We start from the raw sequence: 22,605 nt of genomic DNA on the forward strand, positions 1-22,605 counted from the left end.
AAAAGGACGGGATACTAAAAAAAGAGAGAAAGAAATAAAGCTAATGGACCATTTAGTATTTAAAAATATTTTAACTTTTAATATTTAACTATGAACATTTTAAATAACTAAACTGCTCAGAAGAACTTGAACAATTAAATAAATGGATGTATTTGCATAAATAATGGCCACTAAAAGTATTTGGTACACTTAAAATGTCGAATTGAGACTGCATTATATAGCAAAATATCAAACAGCAGCTTTCATTTGAAAGAAATATAGAAGACATGGCTCAGAAAAATTAAAAGTAGTTTGATATGTTGTCATCTAATGCAGTGACATTCAGACATTATTTTGAGCAAACCAACAAAAAACTCTTTCTTCATGGGCAATGAACAAATATTCATGCAGAAAAACAATCAGTAATCTGTCTTCTTCCATCAAATGTTCTAATGAAAACATCTTTGTGTTTTTTATTCTTGTCTATTGTATTTGTAATGTGGTTTAAGTTCACTGGTGCTGTTTTGTTGAATAGTGTTGAATCTGTACTTGTATCCAAATGGTCGGAGGTGATGTGCAAAATACTCCAGCATGTACATGTCTGCAGGTTTCACATAATGAAACGATATCGCAAAATCCGCACAGCAGTCAGGGCCCTGGAAGAAGAGAAAAATCATTCATTTTTGACTAATCTTGGACAATGCAAAAAAGTCATTATGCAAAAGTTAAACTTCAATATACACAAGTCCTACAGAAATCCATATTTGTTTTAAAACACATTTTAACTATAGTGGGAATCATTAATATTTACAATTACTTTAATTTTAACATTTTCTTTGAGCATGACAATACCACTCTATTATGATGCTGAGTAAAGAGACATTTTTACAGTTTAAAAATAGTAAAAGTATAAAAGGAACATTTGTTGTACAGTAATTGTAACTGTAGTGACAAACTGAAATTATAAAGTTAAAATAACAAAATATTTTGTCAGAATTATTTACATTAAAAAAAATCTGTGATTTTAATCTCAGTAAGTGTTTATGCTATATCTAAAAACCAAAAGAACTTTTATTTTCTGCAATCTAATGTAAATCTGAGTGAAACAGGATATTCAACAAGAAAAAAATGGTGGATAAAGCATGTTTTCTAATCCAATTCTGTCTCTGTGTTTGGGTTTAAATTGAATTTAACATTAAATATTCAAAAAATATGGTAAAACCTTTTTGCCTCGATTCTGATTCACAGTATCTGCAGTTCAGTGCAAAATTCGGGTTCCAGAAGTAAAAACTCCATTCATTTTCTCCATAGGGAAATGTGTATACACATAGTAGCCTTGGAAAGTATACTTCATTTGACTCACACAGGCGTTCGACGCATGCGCAGTTTTGAGCAGTCACGAGTTACAACCAAAGTCCCTTTAAGTTATCCCTTTCCTGTTATTCTATAGTCTTTGTTACAGCCCATGTAAACATCTTTGTATTCTTTCATGCTAGAGTTGTACAAATGGGGTATTTTCTAACCTCTTCACACAATCTCTATGTAGGCCTCCATTGATGCTGTAGCTGGCATGCATTGCACTGCGCGCCGGTCTGTGTTTATGCACTTTTTCTTTGACTACCTTGTGAATAGATGCCCCCAGGGCATCGTTGCCACCTTGTGGATAAACTAATTACTGCAACAAAAAATAAATAAATAAATAAATAAATAAATAAATAAATGCGCACGTGAGACCTACGCGTACAAGTACACGCGGCTACAAAAATCTTTACAAGTTAACACAACATTTATACATTTTGAAGCCTAAATAAAGTCGTCAGATCAGATATAAAAAGCTAACAGTAGGCTATAAACGGACTACAGCACACCATGGTCGTGGATCAACGTCACCACCACCAAGCTTCCTCAAACTTTACTTAGAAAACAACTTTATTGAAAAACATGCTCGCTGATTATGATCTGTGCTGTATATGAATACTTATCCACTTTTTCATGAGAAATGCTGTCCAAATGTCCTGTTTGTCATGATGACGTCTAAAGTCCCCGCCAAAGGAAGTAGTCCCTTTTAGCAACTTGTTAGCAACCGCCGTTTTTAAGACACAATAAAGGTTTAAAAAATCACAAGCGGGTTATAACTGGTGTGTTTTTTATGTCATTAATCAAAACGTGAAAATATTTAGAGGCTTTGTTAACCACAGACCTTATTTTAGGCGATTTAGCAAAAACCTATTCAGAAAACCCATTGACTTCGGGGCAATGGAACCGGAAGTCCTAAAGTGCTAACTCGCTTCCGGGTTTTGCCTACAAAAACACGTCATCCCTGAGGTACTCTATTTATAAATCCCCTCCCGTGGCCTCATGGGATACTAAAGTGTCCATCATATGTGCACTTCAGAATCTCGCCAGATGTAGTAGGTCATCCGGGGACTTTTCGCCAACTGTTTTTCGGATACTATGTATCCGGACATACTACTCTGTTGGCAAACTGTTTTTCGCATTCTATACAGTAGGGAAGTATTCGATTTCGGACGCAGCTAATCTTTCTATACTCTCAAAATATTTCAATATTTTAATATATATATGCATATTTTGCAATAAACTTTAATATATATAAACTTAAAATATATATTTTCAGTTTATAGATTAATCAACATTTTTAATTTGATTATGCTGTTCTCAATGCTTCATGGGATTGTAGTTTTTTCCCTCACTAAAAACGTTAAGTACAGTCTTGTATCTTAGTATTTTTGTCCGATTTTAAAAATTGTTTTGCTTCAAATCAAAGTTTGTAATGTTATTATTCACCTCATAGCTGATTGGCTTGGTTCATGGCTTATAATGCTGTAATGAAGACTTTTTTTAAATCCCTATGGGAGAAATGAATTGACCCAGCGCCGCTGAAAAAGAGGGTGGGCTGTTGAACTATATTGTCTTTTGTTGCGTCACACCTGGTGTTATGCAGTGTTAGCAACAGTAACGACAAGGAGAGCAGAGCTTAGGTTTAACTCACAAATATTTTCAGTGAAAAACTGCCAGCTGCACTCACCCGTCTGGTTTTGTAGTAACTGTAGCCCCAGGTCTGTTTTCCATTCTCTGGGGGAATAAGGTGGTTTTCCGGTCTAAAAGGATTAAATGTTTCTCGTTTGTTTGGATCTCTTGAATCCCCGGCCTTCACTCCCATGGTCTCCATGCACCTTCCTAAGGCCATGTCCTCCACGGAGCTGAAATGCTTGCAGCGTCCTGTGCTGAAACCTTGCACAAATCTCCTGAGAGCCTCTCGGCTCAGAACGTATCCGGCACCTCCGCTCATGTAACCCTGACGTACGAACGGCCGGAACTTGTGGCCGAAATAAACAGGCTCCTCAGTGTCATGATGGGAAAGTAGGTATCTCAGGTTTTCAACCACCACAAATGTGTCGTCGTCTGCTTTGAGGAACCAGTCGGCATGCTGGAGGTGGTGGGCATGGAGGTACTGAAAGGCACGGATGGTCTTCCAGTACAGCTGAGATCGGCCCTCGCTGACATTGAGCCCCACGGTGGGGAAGTCGGAGCTCTGCGAGCTCATGTACAGCACCTGGTTACAGTGTTTAGCCCAGGTGGCACGAATGTGCTGGAGCTTTTTCTGCAGATTTTCAGGCCTCGTCATGACCCAACACAACACACGCACATGGGAATACAGGGACTGTGCCTGCTCATCTGGGAAATTCAAACAGAAGTTTGAATTGGGTTTGAATTAATTTGATCAAAAGTGACAGTAAAGTAATGTTACAAAAATCAAATTTTCTATAAACAGCACAACTGTTTTCAACATTGATAATCAGAAATGTTTCTTGAGCAGCAAATCAGTATATTAGAATAATTTCTGAAGGATCATGTGACACTGAAGACTGGAGTAATGATGCTGAAAATACAGCTTTGATCACAGGAATAAATTACATTTTAAAATATATTACAATAGAAAACAGTTGTGCAATAATATATCACATGATTACTGTTTTGCTGAATTTTTGATTAAATAAATGCAGCCTTTGGGAGCAGAAGAGACTTCTTTCAAAAACATTACAAAATCTTACCAACCCCAAACTTTTGAACAGTAGTGTTGCTCATAATATTACAAATATTTTGATCCAAATGCTTCTGCTTAAATGCTTGAAATTTGCACTTTTTTTTTTTTTAACTTTAACTTTTTTTTCTTCTTAAAGTTGCAGCATATAAGAAAAAAATAAGTAAATAAAGTTGATAAAAATTGAGACTGTATATCTAGACCGGTATTGTAAACACAAAGCCAATATGACTCGAAATATGAATTACAAGTAAATCTTAAGAAACATACCATTCTTTGTCCATGCATGACTTTTGGCTTGAAAGGAAAGAGTATGTGGAGATGGAAGTGCTCTGGCTAGAAGGTCAAATCTAACACTTATGAGTTGTTGAACAAAGAGAAAACCAATGCATATCCCACAAAATAGCAATATGTGCTGAGAAATCTGAAAAAGAAAGAAAAGAAAAATGTTTGAAAACAAGCAATATAACCACTGTATATAATTCTGCTACAGAAAAATATGACTTACCATATCGGTGCAGCTTAGGTCACATTTTTATTATTTTCTGCCTATTTAAAATGACTTCTTAAATTTTAAATCAAGGAGGGCGACTGCTCTCTGCTGAGGTTCAGTTGTTTGTCTCAAAACATTGTGATTGTCATGTCACACCTTTTTTTTATTGTAACTCACCACATAAAACTTTTATTAGCTAACCTTGACGTCACATTTCTCTTACCCTGTATTGACAAAGGTTGCATATATAGCTATAGTTATTAAAGAGATAGTTCACCCAAAAATTTAAATTTAACCAATCATTTACTCATCCTTAAGCCTTCCTAGGTGTATATGACTATCTTCTTTCAGACGAATACAATCGGAGATATATTTAAAAATATCCTGGCTTTATGATGGTAGTGAATGGGGGGCGTGTTTTGAAGCCCCCCAAAAATGCATCCATCCATCATAAATATGCAACCTGAATTCCGGGAATGTTGGGAATTTTTTTTGAATTTGAATAAAATGAAAACTAAAAGACTTCAAAAAATCACATGAGCCAATATTTTATTCACAATAGAACATAGATAAAATAACAAATGTTTAAAATTTTACAGTTTTATGCACAAAATGAGCTCATTTCAAATTTGATGCCTGCTACAGGTCTCAAAATAGTTGGGACGGGGGCATGTTTACCATAGTGTAGCATCTCCTCTTCTTTTTTAAAACAGTTTGAAGACGTCTGGGCTTTGAGGTTATGAGTTTCTGGAGTTTTGGTGTTGGAATTTGGTCCCATTCTTGCCTGATATAGGTTTCCAGCTGCTGAAGAGTTCGTGGTCATCTTTCGTTTAATGATGCACCAAATGTGCTCTATAGGTGAAAGATCTGGACTGCAGGCAGGCCAATTCATCACCCGGATTCTTCTACGACGAAGCCATGCTGTTGTAATACCTGCAGTATGTGGTTTTGCATTGTCCTGCTGAAATACACAAGGCCTTCCCTGACATAGACGTCATCTGAAGGGGAGCACATGTTGCTCTAAAACCTTTATATACCTTTCAGCATTCATAGTGCCTTCCAAAACATGCAAGCTGCCAATACCGTATGCACTTATGCACCCCCATACCATCAGAGATGCTGGCTTTTGAACTAAACGCTGATAACACGCTAGAAGGTCTCCCTCCCAACAAGAATGTCAAATTTGGACTCGTCTGACCATAGAACACTTTTCCAATTTGAAACAGTCCATTTTAAATGAGCCTTGGCTCACAGGACACAACGGCGCTTCTGGACCATGTTCACATATGGCTTCCTTTTTGCATGATAGAGCTTTAGTTGGCATCTGCAGATGGCACGGCGGATTGTGTTTACCGACAGTGGTTTCTGGAAGTATTCCAGGGGCCTGTACCATGATGATAGTTGAACAAACTCAGGGTTATAGGATTAGTTTTGAGTTGACAAAACCAAACCACTCCAATCTGGCTTTGTTGGTACCATGATGCTTATCATCAACTTTCTTTGTCAACTCAGGCTTTGATCCTGAGTTTGTGGAGCGCGTGCACATGAATCCATGACATCAGTGGTGGACAGCCAATCACATGCTTTGCAACAGAGAGAAACTATGATTCACTTCTCACGAGAGAGCCAGCGCGATTCAAAACTCTTTTGCTGAAGGTTAAGAGATTGAAGAAAATTAAGTATTTAAACTCATTTTCACTAATGAAAATACTTGAGGACAAATAAAAGAAATTATCTTGCTCTATCAGTGCAAGTGAAACTTGTGAAGTTAGTTTATTTAGTTGATAATATATAGCGATAGAGACTCATAAATGTAAGGTCACGTCATATTAAAGTTTATTTACAGCTTATTTATATTACATATGATCTGTATATATTAATATTCATTGAAACTAAATGCTTAATAATAACTGCTAAACTAAAATTGCTTGTATGTATTGGATTAATAATAATATATATCATATAATAATGATATAAATCATAAAATAATTCTAAGTAATTATCATTAAAACCAGACAATTTCATTGTTAATTTTTTTTTTTTTTTTTTTTTGGAGGACGAGAAACTGGGCATGACTTTATTGCGTTGGATGTGTCAGTTCATTTAGCTCACATCCGATTGGTCCAGTTTCGGTTTGAGATCTCTGAACCAGAACATAACCTGCCCTTGAGCAGGTTTGCCGTGGAGCGTAAGTTACTATGGTGATGAACACCGCTTAAAAGCCAAGTCACTTTCATGGTACCTAAAACCCAGGATTGGCGCAAACTAATCTGAAACTTACCTGGCTTGCCAGCTAATCCGGCTTCATGGTACAGGCCCCTGGGCCCATTTAGTAATGTCATTGACACAATCATGCCGATGAGTGATGCAGTGTCATCTGAGGGACTGAAGACCACGGGCATCCAATAAAGGTCTTCGGCCTTGTCCCTTACGCACAGAGATTTCTCCAGTTTCTCTGAATCTTTTGATGATGTTATGCACTGTAGATGATGAGATTTGCAAAGCCTTTGCAATTTGACGTTGAGGAACATTGTTTTTAAAGTATTCCACAATCTTTTTACGCACTCTTTCACAGCTCTGCCCATCTTTACTTCTGAGAGACTCTGCCTCTCTAAGACATTCCTTTTATAGCTAATCATGTTACAAACCTGATATCAACTAACTTAATTAGTTGCTAGATGTTCTCCCAGCTGAATCTTTTCAAAATTTCTTGCTTTTTCAGCCATTTGTTGCCCCCGTGCCAACTTTTTTGAGACCTGTAGCAGGCATCAAATTTGAAATGAGCTCATTTAGTGGATAAAAGTGTAAAATTTCTCAGTTTAAACATTTCTTATGTTATCTATGTTCTATTGTGAATAAAATATTGGCTCATGTGATTTGAAAGTCTTTTAGTTTTCATTTTATTCAAATTAAAAAAACATCCCAACATTTCCGGAATTCGGGTTGTAATCCATACAGCTCCAGTGGTTAATAAAGGCCTTCTGAAGTGAAGCAATGGGTTTTTGTAAGACAAATATCCATATTTAAAACTAAAACATATTTAATGACTAGCTTCCGTAAGATGGCCGTACACATCGATTTGCGTTGGAAGAGTGAACTCTGAACCGACGCAATGACAAACGTGAAGCTCAGAGGACAGAGCAAAACAAAACACCAGTCATGAATTAGAAGTCTAAAACGAAAAGTCTTAAAGAGAAATGTCAGAGGATTTCAATATAAGAGAAGGGGAGCTTCAGTGTGTTGCCCAGCCCTATTTGTTTAAACCGTGAGAGGCGTCTAAACTACGCTACTCCTACATCCTGCGTCATACATCGCAACAGGGGGTTACTCTTGTGGCGCAAGTCGACTTGCACAGTATGCGTACGGTCGTCTGGTGGAAGCTAGTTATTTTAGATTCTAAAGTTTTAAATATGTATATTTTTCTTACAAAAACCCATCGCTTCACTTCAGAAAGCCTTTATTAACCCCCTAGAGCCGTATGGATTATATTTATGATGGATGGATGCATTTTTGGGGACTTCAAAACACGCCCCCCATTCACTATCATCTTAAAGCCAGGATATTTTTAAATAGTCAAATACACCTAGGATGGCTTGAGGGTGAGTAAATCATGGGATAGTTTTCATTTTTGGGTGAACTATCCCTTTAAATCAGTCATTAAAAAAGCTCTATTTGCCTCAAAACAAGAATATAATCATTCCCAATCTTTTTTTCCTCAAATATTACATATGGCTTTTAAAAAAAGCGGCTACTGTAGTGCACATAAATATGTCCATATTCTGTTCTAATTTATGTGCAACCAGCATTAGAAGTACAACATTTCAATTACAGAACACATAAGAAGTGTGGAAACTAATTGAGCAAGGACGACCTCTGTGACTCAGATACTGTGTCACAATGGGTCAGTCCTCAGAATCAGGCACTTAAAAGCTCCTTGAAAGTAAAAAGCAATTTTCTCAAGAATGAAGATCAAGATTTCCTGGTCTTTCTTCCACTTTAGGTTTAAGAAGGTACTGGAGACTTGTCTAATTGCACATCATCTTATAAGATCATTACAAATCACACTGTGCGACATGTATCTAATAAACTCGGGTACGACATGTATCTAGACTGTACAATGATGACACCTATTGAATCATTAGTTAGTAGAAGAATAAAATGTCATCAGCATGCGCCAGTGACAAACAAATAGAGCAAGATGAATCAAGCATTGGCACTTGTGGTTTTTATGTGCCACTATTCCTTTTAGCTCTTTTCACCTCCACGGTATTTAAGTTTTAGAGACATGTCGCAATGATCAATATGTCAGTTCATGTTGCATTTTTATTGGCTAGTCTGTCTTTGAACCTGTATCACAATACGACAACTGTTTAGGAGTCAAGACCAAAGAAATCTCCACGATTGTTTCATGTTGATCATCTTTCGTCTGGGAAAGCCCAAAATCGTACAATGTATGCCGGGCATTACAGAGATTACCAAGACTTTAGAAGAATGACAGAGGGCAAATCCAGCTATTTTACTAAACATTATGTGAAACACTGTTCCAAAACCTAGTAAGTTGCCCTGATGTCTGCTGACTACAAAGACAACTTCCTTCTAAGGCAACATTCTAACCGGAATGGAACATCATAAGTTTGGAACACTTTACACAGGCAGCAACTTGCTTGAAAAGCTTGATACTTTTAGATTTAACTTTTCACTTTTTTGTTTCTTCACAAAGAGGGCCAAAAGAAGGTACAGTATTTTAGAAAACAGCATAATCATACTTCCTACATTTTAGAACAGCCTTTGCATTGGGAGCAAGTATGATGCCTTAAAATAATGCCTACATAGGCAGCTCACTAGGTTTTGGACAAGTCTGGCTAGTAATACAAATAAATGACCTCAGTGAGAGTGATGTGAGTCTCTTAAGACATACAATTTATTTGAAAATATCTCAATTTATGTTTTTTAAACATCTCAGTAGTCAACTATTGTAAAAGTTTGATATTTGACAGATGACAGATTGCACTTATAAACAAAAATTACTTTTTGGTTTAAAAAAAAAAAAAGAGCAGCATGAGGAAATACTAAAACTAACATAAATCATTAAAACAAAAATAAATGATTGTGAATGTAGGAAAATGAATGATTAATGCTGTCAAAACTTTAAAAGATTCAAGTGAGAATTTAAAAAAAAGAAAAAAAGAATATTTTTGCAGATCTGTAAAATCATTTATAAAACACTAGAAAGGAGTACATAATAATGTACCCCGGCTCAGTCTTTGGATCTGGGTTGCGTCCCTCATAGAGTCCAAAGTAAAGGACAGAATTGGTTCAACTCATGTCCAGCTGCGAGAGGAACAAAATGTTTTTAAAACATTAACACATCATGCATCACATTAATCATTAACACATCATAAACACATTCAGAAAGCCTGACCTATTTTACCTCATGACCTCTTTAACACATGTTACACTGACTACGTTTACATGCACCCTAATAATGTGACTACAATGACATTTAGGTAATATTGCGATTAAACTTCACCTCATGTAAACAATATTTTGATCAAATTGATGTGATTAATCTCAAAATCGTAGCAACCGTAATTGTAGTAAAATATGTGGCGTATGCTGATTAAAATCACAATAAACAGGTACAGGTATGCAGACACTCTGACGAATGTGTGCATGTGCTTGTGACGTACACAGATGAGGGTGTCATGCGCAGATTTGAAGTATGGGGGTAAAAGAAGGCATCACATTTTTGGGGTGCTGAAGAAACTGAGTTCATGTTGCCATCGTTCCACAACATGAATATAATGCAGTATATTGATGGTCGAAAACATCAAAATGGAGTAATTTTAGGCACATCACTGAAAAAAATCCAATAGTCTATGAGCCAGATTTACTAAACAAGGCAAATTAGTGTGAGAGTGCAATTCCAAAAAAGCGCAGATTGGAGTGGAAAGTTCTGCAAGTGATCTACAGGTACCATGTTCATTGGGCACTGCCCCTTCAGGTTGTGATAAAATGTTATCAGGTGTCACACTCTAACCATCCTGTCACCCTGGTCCTACTAACCAGCTGACTCAAATATGAGTGTGTTATTGATGGCTCTGTTGATCAGGAAGAGGTGTGATGTCACACAAAATTCACCGCAAGTTCTTGTCAGACCCATGAGCCGTGATAAGGAGGGTTAATCACCTTCTTTGTTTAAGCTGGGAGACTGAACTTGATCTCTTGGTATCTGCTGTTATAGTCCTTGTTAAATGTCCCACCACTGAAGAGTGATGTTACCTTGAAAGGGTACAATCTCTCCGAGTAATTACCTGCGAAGACATTCTCAGATTATGTCAATATTCATAACAGATGTCCTCATCGCACTGCAAACTATTTGACTTGACCAAGCCCCTAATTGCAGCTTCCAAGAATTAAGTATTTATGATTTCCTGCAAGTGCACTAGAAATAGAAAATAAAATATGACTTATTGTAAACATTTAAATATTTATATGCTTATTTAAGATGACTGTACAAACTACAAGTGCGCAATAAACTGGAGTAACAGACTGCACTTTACAGGACTCGAAGTTCTCTGTAAGTTACATTGTTTCTTTGAGGATGACTCACTAGATAGAACATGTGTGGGTGAGCAATGGCTTTTACAGCTGCAAACAGTAAATTAGTCTTTGAGATCTTTTTTTCCAGGAAAACATTGGCTGTGTATGCAAATATTTAATCGTAGTTTCAAAACCTAGTGTCCTCTGCCTACATGCAGGTCCCTTCTAAAGCAGCATCCTAACTGATATGGAACCTCATGTAATTAATTTAGAACACACTATATAGGCAGCAACTGTTTGTGTCATTCAAATACTGTAGTGCTCATGTACCCCAAAAGCCATTTGGACACTTTAAAACCACACCTAAAAGTACTTAACATTAAAAACCTTTTGAACAATATTTACAAGCTTGCATATACAGTACAGTACTTGGACACTTAATCAATGCATAAAATGCCTGAACATCATTACATTAGATAACAAAATATGTTATCTAATGTTCAAAAGTTTGGGGTCAGTAAGATTTTTTAATATTTAATATTTTTTAATATAATTTTGAAAGAAGTCTCTTAAGGCCCTGATATACTCACAGCGAAGTTCTTTTTTGTTTTTCGTTTAGGGGTAAAAAGAAGTTAGAAATACCTTTGCAGTGGTATACTGTTAGCGAACATCCTGATGCCGCCCACACTGCTGGGAGCAACGTTTAGATGAATATGTAAATATGTGCTGCACACTTTCCTCTCAATAACAAAATAAACACAAAAATGACAGCGGTAAGAAAACAGCAGTTAAGAAAGCATCTGATCATAGCAATGTGGACGTTTGCACCAGCTCTGCAATTCGGCACTCCAGTCAAGTAAAGTCAGGTCACATTTATTTATATAGCTCTTTATATAATAAATCGCTTTAAACCAAACAGCTTTACAATATTAAACATGAAAAACAGTGTCAATGCTGCTTTAAATTACACTTCAATTTCTACTGTAAAGCAGCTCTCCAGTGTTTATGTTTTCATTCGCAGACGTCTGACCTTAATATATGGTATAGAAAGATGGTGCACTCATATTACTTATGAATGGTAGAACATGCAATGCCCAATATGGCGGAATAAGTCCCGCCTTCTGTATAAAAGAGCCAATCGCTGGTTGGTTTAGTCAGTGTTCTGTGACTCGTTCTTATGACTGCACATGTGCAGTGGCTGGTCTATATAAGCTTTTTAACCCTATTTGAGCGTAATAAACAACATTTATGGGACAGTTGATGTCAGATTTTGTTGCCGATTTGAAATATGTTATTTAATTGTGAGTTCGGCAAGCAGTTTTTGAGATTTCAGGATTCCCCCATTCAAGTAGATAGGACTTAGTCTTGGATGCTCGAAACAGGCATTGCAAATATGGCGAACAGACTTTCCTTGAAAGGGACTTTGCCCAAACTTTGAACCATAATGTATACCGTTCACAGTGAGTACAAAAAAATATTGCGTCACATTTACATTACATTTACATTTAGTCATTTAGCAGATGCTTTTCTCCAAAGCGACTTACAAATGAGAATAGTAGAGAATAGTAACACTTTAAACATGTTCATAGTTAATGTGATTAACTTCACCTGTGGTTTCTCTGCTAGGACTTGAGGATAACTGACTTATACATTCACCAAAATCACTAAAACACCAGTTGATTTAAAGACCTTGTACAAAGGTCCCACACTGAGTGCTTTTATGACCTGTAGTACAATGTTCTGACCTGTCTGGTTGCTGTGACTAAAGCGTAGATTGGGAGATATCATCCATGGCATCGCCCATGGCACAGTCTTCATGGTAAAGGTATTGTTATTTACCAGGAGAATCAAAGGGGACACATCCGTCAGCCAATGACCTGTGCCTCTGTAAAGATTGTCACAAACAGTTTCAAGTAGTAGCACACTGACTAAGGCTAATTCTAAAATGGTCCAAAATTATGGTGTTGAAAGAACAGCAACAATTTAGTTTCGGCAAAAACCGGATGATCAAGTACCTGCGGAAGGCCGTTATCCAGCGTCCGAGCTCCAGATTGCAGTACGGGCTGGTTTGATCGCAGCATACGTACAGCTGTACAGTATGATCCCAGTGAGCATATGTCTCATCTCTGCGGCCAGGACAGGACAGGGAGGCGTCCAACTCCAGAACATCAGAATTTAAAATGTCTATATAGAAAAACAGTAAAAAAAATCCTGATTTCTAGCTTTGAATGACAAGCCTGCATTGGTAGATGTTACTAATATAAAGCTCAAACCTCCAGAGGGGATTTAATGACCACACAGAGTCATGACCTCCGTCTCATCCGAAGGACGGTGCTTGTCACAGTATAGCGTCCCCGTTGCCATACTGGGGCGTTAGGACCCACACAGACCTGCTGGCCTCATTAACACCTCTTCCAGCAGCAACCTAGTTTTCCCAGGAGGTCTCTGAAACTAACCCTGCTTAGTTTCAGTGGGGAACCAGTCTTGGGCTACAGGGTGATTTGGATTGATATATATATATATATATATATATATATATTGTCCATCAGTCAATCAATACATTAAACATTACATTTCACTGGATTCAAATTGTGACGACTAGCCCCGGTTTCCACATATGCACTAAACGTGAAGACAAATTGTTTTAAACATGTTATGTATTAGCTGTAAAGTAGATGAAACATTCACCAAACAGATATCAGTGTTCTTACCACTGAGCCTGTCAAGCCATGAATCTAAAGGTTGGGTAGAGAAACCAGCCCATCTCAGACAGCGCCCCCTTCTGGTCGATCGCAAAGAAGAAGTTTGGAGAAGGTGTGATCTTTAATGTTGCATTCACAGGACGCCCCTTTCTATCCCAAACAATGTCAAAAAAACAAACAAACAAAAAAAGACAAATGACACAATTAAACTTTTTTTATTTTAGTTAGCTGTCAAGGCAACATTTCTAATTTTTGTTTAAGTTTTTCATCTAAAATTTAATCTAATTTTATTTTATTTCAGATTCATATAAATGAAAGGATTAGTTCACTTCTAGTGAAAATTTCCTGCTAATTTACTCACCCCCATGTTATCCAAGATGTTAATGTCTTTCTTTCTTCAGTCGAAAAGAAATTAAGGTTTTTGAGGAAAACATTCCAGGATTTTTCTCCATTAGTGGACTTCACTGGGGTTCAACGGGTTGAAGGTCCAAATTGATCCCATGCGTGACGTAGGCGAAAGTACTGATCCAGTGTCTACAAAGCAAATGTGCAAAGACTAAGCCAAACGGCCTTTACAAAAAAAAAAAGAAAAAAAAAGGTAAAACAATGATATCGGACGATTTTAAAGTTGGAGGAGAAAATTAGATGAAGTTTTTCCCCCTACCGCGGTACTTCCGCCTACGTCACGTGTGACCTTTCAATGTAATGCGTGGCGCATCTCAGAGCTAGTGCAAGACAAGCATTTGTGGTTAAAAAGTATATACATTTTTATTTTTATTTTTTTTAAAAATCATCCAGAGGGTGTCCTGTACCGCAGAGTCATCCAGGGACAAGAGCAGGATTTCAGTGTTGGACAGTGCTTCAGATTAATAAACGATTTCGCATTTCTCGGAGGAGTCGTTGCATTTACGCGAAACACAACGCAGAAATATAACAGATAAAAATAAATCAGCAGTAATCGACAATAAGACATGATTCTTAATTCAAAGCTTGCATTTCTTTGTTCATAAACACGTACGTGAACTATTAAGCTGTTCGTAAAAGTATCCGGTCCTGTAACTGTTTAATTGTTTCACTTTTATTCAAGTTCTTCCTCATATGGATAAACGCGGGGGCGTGACCTACAGAGGCCTGTCAGGTTTGAGTGACACGTTCAAATGGCCAATAAGAGACAAGAAGTGGCAGATTACTATGCAGAATAATAATTAGAATCAAACGTAATAAATAAATCAATACATTTAAATACTGGAGTGAAAAGAACAGCAACGACTTGAAAATCTATTTCATTTTATTTAATTAATCCATTAACGAAATTTATTTTTAGTAACAACAACTATTTTACATTTCATAATATAGATTTGTTTCTTCATTATATCACATACTTTTCCTTTTTTATTTCCTTTTTTAATAAACAAACAAATTACATTAATTCGTTTATCATTAATACTGAAAAAAAAATGATATTCAAGCGAAATAAGAAAAATTTGGACCTCTTCATCCTGTTCAAAAGTTTTCACCCCCCGACTCTTAATGCATCATGTTTCCTTCTGAAGCATCAGTGAATGTTTGAACCTTTTTTAATAGTTGTGTTTGAGTCCCTCAGTTGTCCTCCATGTGAAAAGATGGATCTCAAAATCATTCAGTCACTGCTGGAAAGGGTTCAAATATACAAAAGATGGTGGACGTTTAACATTTCTAGCGTAAAACAGCTGTCAAATATGAAATGTTTAGTTTAGCTACTTACATCTTATCTCACACTTTATGACTGCGTTGTGCTGGAATTTGCGGGCTTCTGTCAACATAAAGCCCGCCTACTTTAATTTGATTGGTCATCTCAAATATTTTGACATTGATGAGCGGTGACAGACCTCACTGCTAAGGCAGCTCAGATGAGAAGTTTGGTTATTATCTAATTGCTGTGCAATATCTTTGTAGCACATAATTAGAGTTAATACTTTATTAGGCAGTTATTTCACAAAGTTTATTAAATACACCTCAGAAAATTACAGAGGTCCGGACCTCGGTGACCTCATAGCTAGCTACGGCCATGTTCTAGGCCAGGGGTCGGCAATTAAGTGTGGCATCGGGCCAAAAAAAATTTTCGCCACTAGATGTTTAAGAACATAGTCAAATGATGAATGAAATTAATTGATGAAAAATGCAACTAGAATTGCCTGTGACAAACTGTTAGTGTCTTTTGTAATTGGTAGTGAGCTGTTACTCTGTGTTAAATCCTGTAGTAGGACAGTCATTAACAAAAAGCCACATTTGTGTGGCGGTGTCCGGGTTTTACACTGGATAAATTAATAAAGCAGAGTAGTGACCTGGCAAGTATCTTCATTCACCAACTTGCAACACAGACCGCCTTGCTAAAACACACATATGTGGGAGATGTGGAATGGATAAAAAAATAAAAGAGGACTTGAACTGCCCATTAATGGCATGCTTGAGTCATGCTCTTAACAAACTATGTTTTATTTCCTCTGTCCATATTGTGAATAATAAATGTATCATTTTAATTTGCTTGTTACACAATGGAGCCTAACTTATTGTAATAATTATTTGACGTAGCCTACTTTTACACTCAGGATTATTCTTTGGCATCCTCACATACTCTGCACTTATTTTAAGTTGTTTGCGTGCTGGAGGTACACTATTACGTCTTGTGCAGAGTGATGTTAACATTTAAGCTAGCTGGTGAGAGAAAATAGTACTATCAAAGAGTCTAAAGAGGAAAGTTGACAGTGAAAATAGGGCATACAAAGAAGAATGGAAAGACAACTATGCGTTCTTACCTAGTTTTGCCTATTGCCGACCACTGCTCTAGGCCATCCCACCTAATCAGACTGGGCTTATGAGACAGCTCTAGCACATCTGGCTGCTTCCTCCTGGTGGCACACCTCCTCCAACACCAGGTGCCGGCATTCATATGGTGTCGCCTTTTGCCATGTGGGTGTTGTTGTTCCCAAACCAAGTCGTGGACTTGCCCCACAATGTCCTGGTGTCTGAGGGCCGCCTTCGCTTCTGCTACTGCCGAAGCTGGATCCCATTTCCTCCCAGTTGCTAGGGTCGGTGCAGCGTGTCTTATAAAGGGTCACGAGACTCCTTAAGTATCATCTCTAGGCTAGTTTTGGTGCATTTATACTCCTCCACAAGGCTTGATATAGGCAGAGAGAGGGCTCCGTTCCCATAGAGGCCATATGGTGCTAAGGCATCTTGGTAGCCCGAGCCACTTCCTCGCTTGTGTGCTCACCAGCCTCTCCAGCCACAAAATGTGACCATTGATGGCAATTGACCATGTGAGATGAGGCATAAATCCAAATTGGAAAGCACCACAGCTACAACTTTCCAGGGAGAGCAGTGCTGTTAATTTTCTTGAGGCCACTATTTGTCTCCTGCCTAAGTTGTTCCACCTATTCAGAGTCTTTGAGATCCGCAGTGTACCAACGTCTAAGGCTTTTGATTGGTTTCTCTAGGACAGTTGGTACTGTCTCATCGTTTATGCAGAATCTCTTGTTGGTAAGCCGGCCTTTGACAATGGATATACTGCAGCATTTGCTAGTTTTGAGTTGCATTCATACATTGGATGTTTCTCTGGATTTTTTCCAGCTGGTGTTTGGTACATGCTTTTGTTTTTGTGATTGTTGTCATGTCATCCATGTGCACCCTTACTGGAGGGACACACAGCCCATTCCTCAACCGTTCTCCTCCAACCACCCACCGTGATGCTTGAATAATAAGCTCCATTGCCATCGTAAAAGCAAGTGGAGAAATGGTGCAACCCGCCATTATCTCAAGCTGCTGCCAGACGGTGGTACTGTCCTGTGTTGTGATACCGAACTGAAGATCCTGGAAGTACTCTTTGACCAGCTGTGTTATGCTCTCTGGCACATGAAAAAAATTGAATGCTGCCCACAACATCTCATGCAGCACTGACCCAAGGGCATTGGCAAGATCTAGCAAAACCACATGCAGATCTTTCTTTCCGTTTTTGGCTGTCGGTAACTGGTGCCAGATGATGTTGGCTTATTTCAAGCATCGTGAAGAACCACCAATCCCTGCTTTTTGCACTGAGGTGTCGATGAAACAGTTATTCTGCAAGAAAGCTGAGAGCCTTTGGGCCACAACGCTAAAGAAATCAATGGTGGGTGAATCTCACAGGGATAATCCAGTGAAGCAGCAATTTTCTTTTAATAATTCATAATTGCCATCATGTGCCCATTTCACCAGCCACAGAGCTCCTGTTCACACCACATCTGAGTAAGGGGATCATCGCAGGCAATGCTCAGGTTGTTTAGTTCCAGTTTCTGTTGTCAGAGTAGAACTGCGTAAGAGTGATTTGGTCTGGTCACTGGTTATCCATCAACTGAACTCCATCAAACTCACTGCAAAGACATCAGCGCATCATGAAGATCTTCCTGCTGATTCTTCTGCTGTTGTCTGTTTTAACAGATATGGATGAATTGAGATAACAGAGATATGGAGATAACTGGATGAATGACTTCATGTTCATGATTTCAGTCTTGCATTGTTGTTCTAGTTATGGAATGCACAAGTGATATCATTTGTACAGAAATGTAATATTCAATTATATTAATATTTAATATAAGATTATTTAACAACAGGAGGTTCCTGCATGTTTTTCAGATTTCACGGGGGCACCGTTTATGTGAATTGTTGTCAAGGAATCAGAAGCTTTTGGGGAAAATGTTATTGTCCTCCAAACAATCTCAGCAATCATCTCCAAAACAGATCTAAACAATAGAAAATACTGGAGAGCTTAATTCCTGTTTAACACCACATTAAATCACAAAAAAAAGTTTATTTTTCATATTTTATACCATAATACAACAGGTATTCTATAAATATTTATAATTATATTAGTGTAGTGTTATAATTATATAAATAAACAATTTCACAGGTTAGATTGTTGCCCTGTTCTGTACTGTAGTGTGTGTGTGTGTGTGTGTGGTCCTGGTTTTTCCTACGTAATGGGGGCCAAATGTTTGTTTGTTTGTTTTTTGGTCATTTGGTCAATGACATTTTTTGGTCCCCATGAGGAAACAAGCTTATAAACCATACAGAATTATCTTTTTTTGAAAATCTAAAATAGCAGAAAGTTTTCTGTGATAGGTAGGTTTAGGGGTAGGGTTAGTGTAAGGGGATAGAATATACAGTTGTACAGTATAAAAATCATTATGTCTATTAGATGTCCCCATAAAACATGGAGACCTCTGTGTGTGTGTTTGTGTGTGTGTGTGTGTGTGTGTGTGTGTGTGTGTGTGTGTGTGTGTGTTTCAATCAGGCCGAATCTTTGTTCAGCACAGAACTGAAGTCAGTCAGAACAGAAAGTGCTCCATACAGGAGACGTGTGGATACTCTCTGTATTTGCATAACAGGCAAGGTAAGCACTTTATCCTTTCTTGTATTACTGTTCTGATATTTGTTCCTGCTTAAAAAACATTTCAGCATTAAATGACAAAACTAAACATAGAATTGAGCATTAATGTTAAAATACTATTGAACGGATTTAACATTATTGCATGATGTATTTGTGGATTTGATTTGGACTTTGTTTAAAATGTGTTTTGATGCATAAGTTCCATTACACTTGATTTATTAAACATTATTATATTTGTTTAGAAATATCCAAGGACCATGTTCAGCTGTGTTTAAACATCTAAAAAGTGTGTATTCAAACAGCAAGAAAGGGACACTCTTTGTATGTTTTTTATTTTTTAGCCACTTCGTCTTTGTAATGCATGCAACAAACACATTTGTAAGATGCACAGAAAGTCTGAAAGATTTTTATTCAATTATCTTTAAGGTTAGACATGAATGAAAGCATGGCCAAAGTGTTTTTTCTGTGCCAGTTGCTTTGGCTGCCTTTACCTGCGGCCAGATGCCAGAACAGAAGACAGTCTGGAGAAACACCGAACAACCTCACCACAAAACTGGACAATGGTAAATGCATTAGCGTTTTCTTCAGTGCATCATTTATTGTGTTGACTTAGTCTTGCATGTACAAAAGTTAATCAAAAGGGATAAATCGCCCAAAAATGTAAATTCTGTCATTAATTTCTCACCCTTATCTTGTTCCAAACCCGTAAGACTTTCGGGTAACACTTTAGAATACTGATCTTTCGTTACTGAATAACTACACAGGAACAAATGAGTAATGCATTATTAACACTCTTGTAACTCTCAGAGAAACTCTGATTAATGAATTAATAAGTAATAGTGCTCAGTTGAAGGTGGTAGTTCACTATTAGCTAATCAGTAACTACTGTTTTTTTCATACCTCCCCGAGAACTACTAAGAACTACTATATACAGGTTCATAATTAACATGAATGATGCATAATATATAATTAATTCTAAAGGTCATGGTAACCCACTAGTAATGACTGAAGTATTACCAAATCCTTCAAAAGGAATTACTAATTATTTGGATCAGTATTCTAAAGTGAAAAACATAATAACTCTCTAGTAACTACTGAAGTCATTGTAAACTTTTGAGGTTTTTGTACATTTTTGTACAGTAATTCCTTCTGATGTATTTATTAACACTTAAGAAATTACTAGTGGGTTACCATGATCTTCACTTTAGAATACTGATCCAAATAATTAGTAGTTCCTTTAGAAGGATGTAGTAACACTTAAGTAATTACAAGTGGGTTACCATGATCTTCACTTTAGAATACTGATCCAAATAAGTAGTAGTTCCTTTAGAATTATGTAACTCTTGAGTTATTACTATCCAGTACTTTACAAAAACCTCAAAAGTTTACAATGACTTCAGTATTTACTAGAGAGTTATCATGTTTCTCACTTTAGAATACTGATCCAAATTTTTATTAATTCCTTCTGAAGGATTTGGTAATACTTCAGTCATTACTAGTGGGTTACCATGATCTTCAGTTTAGAATTAATTATACATTACGGATTATTCACATTAATTATGAACCCGTATATAGTAGTTCTTAGTAGTTCTCTAGGAGGTATGAAAGAAAAGGTAGTTATTGATTAGCTAATAGTGAACTACCACCTTCAACTGAGCACTATTACTTATAAATTCATTAATCAGAGTTTCTTGTTAGTTAATAGTAGTTACTAGAGTGTTAATAATGATTTACTCATTTGTTCCTGTGTAGTTATTCATTAATGAAGGATCAGTATATTAAAGTGTTACCAACTTTCGTTCATCTTCAGAACACAAATAAAGATCTTTTTGATGAAATCTGAGAGATTTCTTTCCCTCCATAGACAGCTACACAACTGACTTTGATGCTTCAAAAAGTTCATAAAAAGATTGTAAAACTAAACTATATGAATTGAGTGGTTTAGTCCAAGTTTTCCGTAAGAGACTTAATCGCTTTATATGATGAACAGATTTAATTGAGGCTTTTATTCACATATTCACAACATTGATCAGCGAACATAAACAGAAGCTCACCCGAACCTGCTTGACGCACGAGAACAAACCTTTTGCAGAAGCTCAAACGTACTGCGTAACACGAGAATGAAACTGATTGGTTCTCGCACGAGTCAAGCAAACATGCTTGCGCTTCTGTTTACCACAACTGATGTGTGAGTTGATGAATGTTTATATGTGAATAAAAGCCTAAATTCAATCTGTTCATCATATAAAGTGATCGAGTCTCTTCAGAAAAATTGAACTAAACAGCTCAATTCATATGGATTAGTTTTACGATCTCTTTATGAACTTTTTGAAGTGTCACAGTGTCAGTTGCATAGGCTGTCTATGGAGGGACAGAAAGCTCTCAGATTTCATCAAAAAGATTTTCATTTGTGTTCCGAAGATGAACGAAAGTCTTACGGGTTTGGAACGACATTAATTTTTATTTTTGGGTGAACTATCCCTTTAACTTTTGTTAAAAGTTGAACATCTGTTCATCTTTCAATCATCATTGTATTGCATTGCAATATATGTTTTGCCCCCACAATAAACACTACAGAGCTTTGATCATAAAACTAAGCATTGAAATATCATCTTAGACAATGCATTTTATGTAATAGTCTGTTATACAGTTATAAAGATCTCATTGATTTACAGTACAAGCTATCAAATTAAATCTTACTTTTTGCCCATATAAATATCAGAATCTATGCCAAATTGCATATTTTTGCTCAGTTTGTGTCTCTGAATAAAACTCCTCCATTCAAGAACCTTTTCCACTATAAAGTGTAGGTTTTACAGTTTGAGAGACTAATTTACAGTTAAAGACCCAAAGAAATAAATTGAAGAAATTTTTACTTAAGAATAATTTGCAGTTTTATCAGCAGAAGCCAGCTTCAAGTCTTACAAGGAGTTCGTAGGCCACTCTCTGTACATTAACATTTCCACAGCAATTATACTCTAACAGAGTCCACTAACTAAGTCATTAATTCAGGTTGAATAATACTGACCTGTAACACAGAATAATAGTGCACATACACAGATACAAAGGATTGTCAGCTTCTTCAAGGTTGAAGTTGGCCGAACTTCCCCAAAACATACTGATAAGTTGTACTTTTCTCTCAGCAAGAGGTACAGACAATATTTATCATAATTCTCTAGTGTTTGAAGATGAAAAGGAAAATAAATGCTTCAACATAAGTTGAAGAAATCATTCAAATAATTTAATATTTAGAAGGATAAATGTTGATTAATAACTTGATTATAAATCACTCAAAAGATATATATTGAAACGGCAGTGGATTCCAGAATCCACCCCTTCAAACAACACCTTTGTGTCATGGAAAGGCTCCATGGATATTAAAGGATCCATCGATGTCAATATGAACCTTTATTTATGTATATAC

The 22,605-nt window shown here is 36.8% G+C and overlaps 2 protein-coding genes across 4 annotated transcripts in view; both read right to left on the reverse strand.

The window, feature by feature from the left end:
- Positions 1-51: 51 nt before the first annotated feature.
- LOC127497833 (glycoprotein-N-acetylgalactosamine 3-beta-galactosyltransferase 1-like) lies at positions 52-4,700 on the reverse strand. 2 transcript variants are annotated; one of them, XM_051866597.1, is made up of 5 exons: positions 4,551-4,700; positions 4,313-4,466; positions 3,026-3,675; positions 1,503-1,654; positions 488-635 (listed from the first exon to the last, which is right to left on the reverse strand). In XM_051866597.1, exons 1-4 carry the CDS (start codon positions 4,551-4,553, stop codon positions 1,652-1,654), a joined length of 810 nt encoding a protein of 269 aa, XP_051722557.1. In that variant the 5' UTR covers positions 4,554-4,700; the 3' UTR covers positions 488-635; positions 1,503-1,651. The 2 variants fall into 2 exon arrangements, with proteins under 2 accessions (XP_051722556.1, XP_051722557.1); XM_051866596.1 differs by lacking the exon at positions 1,503-1,654 and having other exon boundaries at positions 52-635; positions 4,551-4,699.
- A 5,058-nt stretch (positions 4,701-9,758) lies between these two features.
- Positions 9,759-22,605, reverse strand: part of si:dkey-256h2.1 (uncharacterized protein LOC337520 homolog) — a 64,761-nt gene continuing 51,914 nt past the window's right edge. The window contains exons 9-10 of one of the 2 annotated variants that reach the window (XM_051866588.1): positions 10,725-10,849; positions 9,759-9,866 (exon numbers count right to left, since the gene is read on the reverse strand). In XM_051866588.1, coding sequence (XP_051722548.1) covers positions 10,734-10,849 — 116 coding nt within the window. In that variant the 3' untranslated portion in view covers positions 9,759-9,866; positions 10,725-10,733. The remainder of the gene's footprint in view (positions 9,867-10,724; positions 10,850-22,605) is intronic. The other variant, XM_051866587.1, reaches the window with a different exon arrangement.

This window comes from Ctenopharyngodon idella, chromosome 16 (genome assembly GCF_019924925.1).
Source record: "Ctenopharyngodon idella isolate HZGC_01 chromosome 16, HZGC01, whole genome shotgun sequence".
Lineage (NCBI taxonomy): Eukaryota > Metazoa > Chordata > Actinopteri > Cypriniformes > Xenocyprididae > Ctenopharyngodon > Ctenopharyngodon idella.

What these genes read in the sequence shown, in the direction of transcription:
- LOC127497833 (XM_051866596.1), bottom strand. An exon ending in TCATGCATGGACAAAGAATG is followed by an intron (nt 3,676 to 4,312) that starts GTATGTTTCTTA and finishes TGAATTTCCCAG; the next exon opens with ATGAGCAGGCACAGTCCCTG. An exon ending in GTTACTACAAAACCAGACGG is followed by an intron (nt 636 to 3,025) that starts GTGAGTGCAGCT and finishes CTCTTCTTCCAG; the next exon opens with GGCCCTGACTGCTGTGCGGA.